Source organism: Sinocyclocheilus grahami, unplaced genomic scaffold (assembly GCF_001515645.1).
Source record: "Sinocyclocheilus grahami isolate Dianchi unplaced genomic scaffold, SAMN03320097.WGS_v1.1 scaffold451.1, whole genome shotgun sequence".
Lineage (NCBI taxonomy): Eukaryota > Metazoa > Chordata > Actinopteri > Cypriniformes > Cyprinidae > Sinocyclocheilus > Sinocyclocheilus grahami.
The window spans coordinates 139,523-147,960 of record NW_015505630.1 but is presented as its reverse complement, the minus strand read 5'-3'; the positions used below and the strand labels follow the sequence as shown (position 1 = coordinate 147,960).

At 36.6% G+C, this 8,438-nt stretch overlaps 1 protein-coding gene and 1 long non-coding RNA gene across 2 annotated transcripts in view; one reads left to right on the top strand and one right to left on the bottom strand.

Moving 5' to 3' along the window:
* Nucleotides 1-1,220, bottom strand: part of LOC107552469 (uncharacterized) — a 21,927-nt gene extending 20,707 nt beyond the window's left edge. The window contains exon 1 of the long non-coding RNA XR_001604857.1: nt 619-1,220. This is a non-coding gene — a long non-coding RNA (uncharacterized lncRNA). The remainder of the gene's footprint in view (nt 1-618) is intronic.
* A 1,241-nt stretch (nt 1,221-2,461) lies between these two features.
* The window catches only part of LOC107552467 (serine/threonine-protein kinase tousled-like 2), a 20,697-nt gene continuing 14,720 nt past the window's right edge, over nt 2,462-8,438 (top strand). Inside the window, exons 1-2 of the mRNA XM_016234351.1 lie at nt 2,462-2,552; nt 6,810-6,881. Of these exons, the coding sequence (XP_016089837.1) occupies nt 2,472-2,552; nt 6,810-6,881 (153 nt within the window). The 5' untranslated portion in view covers nt 2,462-2,471. The remainder of the gene's footprint in view (nt 2,553-6,809; nt 6,882-8,438) is intronic.

Below are 8,438 nucleotides of genomic sequence, written 5' to 3'. Positions count from 1 at the left end.
GATTTCTATATTGCCTAAAATATCTAGGTTTTGGCTTTGTTTGCGTGTGCAGACTGATCGGTGTATGACATCAAAGTAGCATACAGACAGTTATGCTTTCGAAACGCTCTCGAGGTACTTTGATGTCAAACACTGATCGGTCTGAGCTGCACTGCTTTTAAGTCGAACACACCTAATACGTACGCGTAATTGCATCGCTTTGACTGTAGATCCCACCTTCTCACACGCCATGATTGGTCCATTATGTACAATGCTTGCATGTTATTGGTCAAACTACTTTTCGATCATTACCTTCAGCAAGCATGAAAACAAAGCCAAAACAAATCCTGGCCAGGACGCGTCCTGGGAAAATGGCACGTATGGTCACCCTACCTTGGGCCTGCCTGCTTTCACGCATTAAGTTATATGATAAGTTAAATTTTACTCTTGCTTTTGCCCAGTTGTCTGAATCAAGCTGTTGTTTCTGTAATTTTACACAAAAAGCTCATGCTTGTCATTACAATTAGTCTAAGAAAGACCGCTTTTTGGACAAAAAAAAAAGGTATTTAACTGTCGGGTTAAGGTAGCGTCCCATACAACGATGCACCAAAATTTATTTTTCATGGAAAGACTGCAAACAGTATTAATAAAAAAAAAACGAAATTGAAAATAAAGTTTCGATAATTAAATTTGGGTTACTGGGTAATTTAATTGGGTGTCATTTTCTCAGCCGATTAAATTAATCACTAAAAAAAAAAACACTCAAAGTTCTTTGGCAACAAGCCTCCTATTGATATTTTTTCAGCCAAAAAAAGTTATTATTGCTACTCTAACTTCATTTTGGGTCACTGTAAAGTCCATCCACACAGCTAACATGTTTACCTGTTGTAGCTTGTGGGTAAAAGACACTGACTCAGTCAAAACCTGTAATTGTAGAAAAGGTAATAAACGTCATTAGCTACATTCCCATGCACCCAAACAATCTGTTAGTACTGGGATTGATGGCTCAGTCAGATTGAAAAGCCTTAATGTAAACACCTCAATCAATGTGATTGAGTTTGGTCCGAATGAAGTCTCTATCGGATTGAAAGGGGTGGACCTGAAATAATCTTTGATTACATGCTACTTTTACCTTCTTACTGTACAAATATGCATGTCTTTATTTACGTCTTATGAACTGGTCAGTGGAGGAGACTGAATATTTGCTAAAAAAAAAAAAATTCTGACGTATTTGTCAGCTTTCCTTTTAGGCAAGGCGAAAAATGATAATTATACTCCCAGTAGCTCTGGTGACGTTATAGAGATGGCTTTCTCCAGTTCTGAATGTGGTGACTGGGGCACTTACTCTGAAGTTTTGTTCAAAATACATAAATGCAGATCTAAACAAATTAGGGCTGGGTTTTGACACAAATTTCATGATTCAATTCGATTCTCATTCACAACCTTTCGATTAGATTACTAATTCGATTAAATTCAATATTAATTATTTTGGATATATATCAGGTACAGTACATGCCAAATTTTCTCAAGGAATAAAAATCTCAACTAATGCTGTAAAATATACAGTTGGTGCTACATTACTATAATATAGAAGGTTAAAATTGACTGATTTGTTAAAATTACACTTAATGAAGTTTTTAAAATAATAAAGTTACAATTACATAATAATATTTCTACTTCAATTCAGTTTTTCTGAGACGGTATTTAGACGCAGTTTCGTTTGTTTTGATCCTTTGCGAACCTTTCGTCCTTTAAAACGTTGTTTCTTCCGATTTTCTGTAAGTTATCCGTTATTTTAGTCAATCGCATACATCTAATGATGGAGCCAGAATGATAACTTATTAACCAGGCCAGTTGATCATGTAATTCTGAAATAATATACAATATGCTGGAATAAGTGATTACATATTCCATTGAATTAAGCGTTTAAATCATGTTGGTCGTGCAACGGATGAGATTTAACTAACATAAATCGGTGGTTGCTCTAACGTTGTATAGTTTGGTTGGTTGGTTGGTTGGTTAGTTAGGAAGTATATAGAGTTGTTCAGGTAACATTGTGCATGTATGTTTTTTTTCTTTCTCCTCCGCCACTTTCTCAGGTCATGTTAACCATAGCGTATGGTTTTGCACTGATTGCAGTTGTTTTCTGGTCAAAAACCAGGCTGATTGATTAGAAATCAATATTTCTTTGTTAAATGCACTGGAGATCACGTGTTGCATGTGGTTTGACATGAATTGATCTGTGAAGGTCTTGCATGATCATGGTGTTTTTCTCGTAGGTTATCTATAGGATATGGCTTCAGGTGGGAGTGAGTTAATGACTGAATAATTGGTGGTAGGGAGGCTGAGTCATGAATCTCAGAATGCCCTGGAAAACATATATTGGGGACACATGGCTCAACATGTCACGCACATTACTGTCCCATCAATCTGTCAGCGTCACTATGGCTACATAATGTCATGCTCACTCACTTTTCCTCTCTCTCACAGCCATGATGGAGGAATTGCACAGCTTGGATCCTCGCAGGCAGGAGCTGCTGGAGGCCCGTTTTACAGGAGTCGGAGTTGCCAAGGTCTGCCTGGTCACAAACTGATATTTCTGCCCCCATTTCTATTTGTTCATGATAATCAGTAATTTCTGCACATACCTTTCCCCCCGCATCTTCACTCATTCGTGTGTTTGTCTAGGCCTTGGGCTAGGGTGACCATACGTGCCATTTTCCCAGGACGCGTCCTGGCCAGGATTTCTATATTGCCTAAAATATCTAGGTTTTGGCTTTGTTTGCGTGTGCAGACTGATCGGTGTATGACATCAAAGTAGCATACAGACAGTTATGCTTTCGAAACGCTCTCGAGGTACTTTGATGTCAAACACTGATCGGTCTGAGCTGCACTGCTTTTAAGTCGAACACACCTAATACGTACGCGTAATTGCATCGCTTTGACTGTAGATCCCACCTTCTCACACGCCATGATTGGTCCATTATGTACAATGCTTGCATGTTATTGGTCAAACTACTTTTCGATCATTACCTTCAGCAAGCATGAAAACAAAGCCAAAACAAATCCTGGCCAGGACGCGTCCTGGGAAAATGGCACGTATGGTCACCCTACCTTGGGCCTGCCTGCTTTCACGCATTAAGTTATATGATAAGTTAAATTTTACTCTTGCTTTTGCCCAGTTGTCTGAATCAAGCTGTTGTTTCTGTAATTTTACACAAAAAGCTCATGCTTGTCATTACAATTAGTCTAAGAAAGACCGCTTTTTGGACAAAAAAAAAAGGTATTTAACTGTCGGGTTAAGGTAGCGTCCCATACAACGATGCACCAAAATTTATTTTTCATGGAAAGACTGCAAACAGTATTAATAAAAAAAAAACGAAATTGAAAATAAAGTTTCGATAATTAAATTTGGGTTACTGGGTAATTTAATTGGGTGTCATTTTCTCAGCCGATTAAATTAATCACTAAAAAAAAAAACACTCAAAGTTCTTTGGCAACAAGCCTCCTATTGATATTTTTTCAGCCAAAAAAAGTTATTATTGCTACTCTAACTTCATTTTGGGTCACTGTAAAGTCCATCCACACAGCTAACATGTTTACCTGTTGTAGCTTGTGGGTATAAGACACTGACTCAGTCAAAACCTGTAATTGTAGAAAAGGTAATAAACGTCATTAGCTACATTCCCATGCACCCAAACAATCTGTTAGTACTGGGATTGATGGCTCAGTCAGATTGAAAAGCCTTAATGTAAACACCTCAATCAATGTGATTGAGTTTGGTCCGAATGAAGTCTCTATCGGATTGAAAGGGGTGGACCTGAAATAATCTTTGATTACATGCTACTTTTACCTTCTTACTGTACAAATATGCATGTCTTTATTTACGTCTTATGAACTGGTCAGTGGAGGAGACTGAATATTTGCTAAAAAAAAAAAAATTCTGACGTATTTGTCAGCTTTCCTTTTAGGCAAGGCGAAAAATGATAATTATACTCCCAGTAGCTCTGGTGACGTTATAGAGATGGCTTTCTCCAGTTCTGAATGTGGTGACTGGGGCACTTACTCTGAAGTTTTGTTCAAAATACATAAATGCAGATCTAAACAAATTAGGGCTGGGTTTTGACACAAATTTCATGATTCAATTCGATTCTCATTCACAACCTTTCGATTAGATTACTAATTCGATTAAATTCAATATTAATTATTTTGGATATATATCAGGTACAGTACATGCCAAATTTTCTCAAGGAAAAAAAATCTCAACTAATGCTGTAAAATATACAGTTGGTGCTACATTACTATAATATAGAAGGTTAAAATTGACTGATTTGTTAAAATTACACTTAATGAAGTTTTTAAAATAATAAAGTTACAATTACATAATAATATTTCTACTTCAATTCAGTTTTTTTTTTATATAAAAATAATGGTGGCTGTCATAAAAACTTGATGGATTTATTCGAACAAATTAAACATTGAAGAACAGTAAAATGTATAATGAATATGTTATATGGTACATATATTTAGCAAAATGCCCCTCTCTACAGTTTATTTTTCTATCTGATTAATGAGTTTATGGTCACCGAATATGTTTTTCTGAGGTAAATGTGACGTTACGTGACATTGTTTACAAGCCGTTATATTGACGTCTTTGCACTGATTGAGCGATTTCTTGAGACAGGATACAGATTGTAAAGTTGTACGCTTTCTTTTAACTTACCTTTGGATGTTTAGTCATGTTTATTTTGTGCTGAAACTGGTATTAATGTGGAGGAGATGATTAGTTCACGTGCGCCTCGCGCTGCTGCATCTGTTGAACTGAGGCGCTACAGCGATCTGTCACTCCACATTAAACGGCGCCAAAACGGCATTTATTGTTTGAATACTGCAATACAATGGACAGAATTTGAAATCTGAGACTTTGTTTCATATTAAAAGTTCCAAAGCACAATGCTTATTGCTATATTTTAGATGGAAAGTGCCCTTCAATGTTCCATCCATTAACTGAAAACAGGCGAACGTTAGACTAATAGATTCCTGGGATTTAAGAATTGATATCGTTCCGTAAAAATGAGAATCGATTAATATCGAGGTATCGATATTTTTTACACAGCCCTAAAACAAATGATTCGATGATGATTCAAATTGCAATGTTCATGGTTTATATAAACAGAACTTTCAGAATCTGAAATGGATTCATTCAAATTTACAAAAATTGGTGCATGTATACATGCCTACTGTTTCAGTCGGTTTCGTCTTTTGAAAACTACTTCAGCTGAAACCAAAAAATATTTTTTAAATAATTTATGACAGAATATTTTTGGTTGCCGAAATTTTAGTGCATCTGTTGTGTGCAAGCACAAAATTATTTTTTAATGCTCAAAAAAAAAATACAGTGTCTAGATTAGAACATTCACATCGAATAGACGTCTCAGTGATGAACGTGTGTGTCTCAGTTTTCCTGTTGGATAAGTCATTTAAGTGTTGGAGAACCCCCAGAAAGACCTTGAATATCTGTCAGCATTTGCAATATGTGTCTTTGAGGAAAAGTCTTGGATCAGTTCTGAGCGCAAGGACAATGATTTGTCAGTTTTTCAGTGGTAGAAGATGTTGTTTGGCCACTGCCATGATCACGAAAGTCCACTTCACTGACTGGGCAATGCTGGAGGTTTTTAGAAGGACCTTTTACTCTGCATCTGTTTGATTTAGTCTGCGAAATTTCACAACTGAACTGATTGAAAGAACCGTCAGTAGGTGCATAGCACGGGTGTTGTTTATCATTGTGTTTTTGGATTGTGGAGGGTTTTAGCCTGAACTGACCAGCATATATATATATATATATACACAGTGGTGTGAAAAAGTGTTGGCCCTCTTCCTGATTTCTTCTTTTTTTGCATGTTTGTCACACTTTAATGTTTCAGATCATCAAACAAATTTAAATATTAGTAAAAGATAACACAAGTGAGCACAACATGCAGTTTTTAAATGAAGGTTTTTATTATTAAGGGAAAACAAGATCCAAAACTACATGGCCCTGTGTGAAAAAGTAATGGCTGCAATATAACAAAGAGTGAACAATTTAAGGGGGTGCCAACACTTTTTCACACCACTGTATATATATATATATATATCAAGCGTATTTGAGTTACTAAAGGCTCATTAATAACATGCATTTTAAACATGCATCGAGATAATGATTCAAAAACCACTCTGTGCACATATGCAACCTTTTCTCACAGAACTAGAGATAATTTTGTGGGTATTTATTTATTTTATTTACATTTCTTCACCCAAACGATGAAACTTTTCAGTTTTAGATAATGAATTTACCTGTAGGTCAACGTACAAAGAGGAGAGAGAATTAGAGGCAGAATTAGGAAGGAATTAGTGTTTGAAATAGGGAAAAGAGACAGACATCAAGTTTAAGGCACTCGCATTGATCAGGGGAAAGTCACAATCTGTGCACTTCTTTTGTGCTGATTGTAGGTGAAAATCCATTAGCTAAAAGTAATGGCTAAAATTAAATAATGAAAAGGTAATTTCCAAGGTGATCTCCAAAGTAAACAGAATTAATTGGATATTGACACGTGCTAAATAATAATAAAAACAAATTGGAATGACATGCACAGGTGAATAGTTCATGTATTGCATTTATTTATGACATATTATTTATCTATTTACTGCTTCATACACAATCACCAAAAACTGTAATAACGACAAAATGGCTTTTGTGTGTTTGTTTTATTTTCACAGAACCGAACCTTACTAGCACTGATCTTTCCATTAGGAAATGCAAATCCTGTTCTCTGTTGTCTTCCTCTCTGCAGGGTTCTGGACACAACGAGTCATCTAACCAGAGCTTATGTAGCGTGGGCTCCCTCAGTGACAAAGAGCTGGAGGTTAGTACACATCTGAAGCTCAAACGGTTGTTCAGTCACTAAAGTATCTCTGTTTCTGTCTAGAGTAGGTGATGCACTTGTTGGCACCATTTTTATTTATTTCACCCAATGATATCACCCAAGGTGTCTGGTTGGAAAGTCTTGTTTTTTTTTGTTGTTTTTTTCCACTTCTGGATTTAGTTGCTCCTTTCTTTAATATTTGGCATCTGGATTTTGTTAATCAGTGAAACGCACATCTGTAATCCTTTACTTTTGTGCTTTCTCAAGTCACAGCTTTAAATCTGTAACTTTGCTTGCTAACAAATGCATTAATGTGACCAGCTGTATATAAACTAATGCAAATAGATGGTAACAATCATGACATTAAGCATTTGGGTCAGACTTGCGTGTGTTTTGGCCACATTGTTTTAACCATAGATGTGAATACGTAGATGCCTCATTAGCGATTGTTTCTATGGGCTGCTATACGTAAGCCGTCCGCCATATTGGAAGGGTCAACTTGATGTCATTTACCATAATAATCAATGAATATTTGAAGATGCCACAATCCTTACATATCTATGGTTCCGCCCCTCTCTCACATTCTCACCTGTGAAAGGTTATCCCATTTTTTTTCAGGAATTAAAATCCCGGCAGGTTTTACAACCATCGGCTGTGCAGGATTATGGCATCTTCGGATATTCATTGTTTATTATGGTAAATGACGTCAAGTTGACCGTTGCCAGATGGAGCTGTCGAATGAGGCATTCACCTATACATATCTATGATTTTATCCATTTGAGGTGCTGCTAATGTTCGCGTCCTCTCAGCATAGACTGCAAACATACTGCTGTTCTTTTTCCACTAATGCAGCATCTAGTCAACATATTAATTACTTAATAATGATATGGAAACATGCACTACAGTATACTGTATACACTCCGTTTAGTTGTCGATGTTTTAAATCCCCATCTGAATTTTCCCGCTCTTTGCAGCACAGTGTCAAAACAAACAGCACGTGGTGTCAGTGATTTTGCCTCTAGAGGCCACTCTCATACTGTATAATGACAGCGGAGCCTTCTCAGCCACTCCAGCAACGGACACCACCTGAAAAACTATCTGTATGGATTTTTGCCGATAGTTCCAGCAATCAACTATTGGTGCCGATTAAATCGGCAAAACCGATTCATCAGTCAACCTCTAATCATGATGGTCAAACAGAAAGAACCACAGCATTTACATTTTTCTCATTTATGAATGACTGTATTTTTAACACGAAGCAAAGAACTGATTATTGTTGTCCACATTAGAGTTGTAACATGTAACATCAGTAAGCAAGACTAAAGGCTTCTTTACGCCAAGAAAAATAATTTTAAATATATCTACAAAACAATAACAATAATGTCCTCACCAGCAGACAATAATGCTTTGGTTATTATTAGCGCGTGCTGCAGTTGTGTTGTCTGTCGCTTTAAATCCTCAAGCTCTTTGAGTTAGATGAATTCTGATTGGCTGTCAGGTTTTTTTTGGGGGGGGGGGGGGGGGGGGTAGAGATTTCTGTGCGGGAGGTCACAAAAA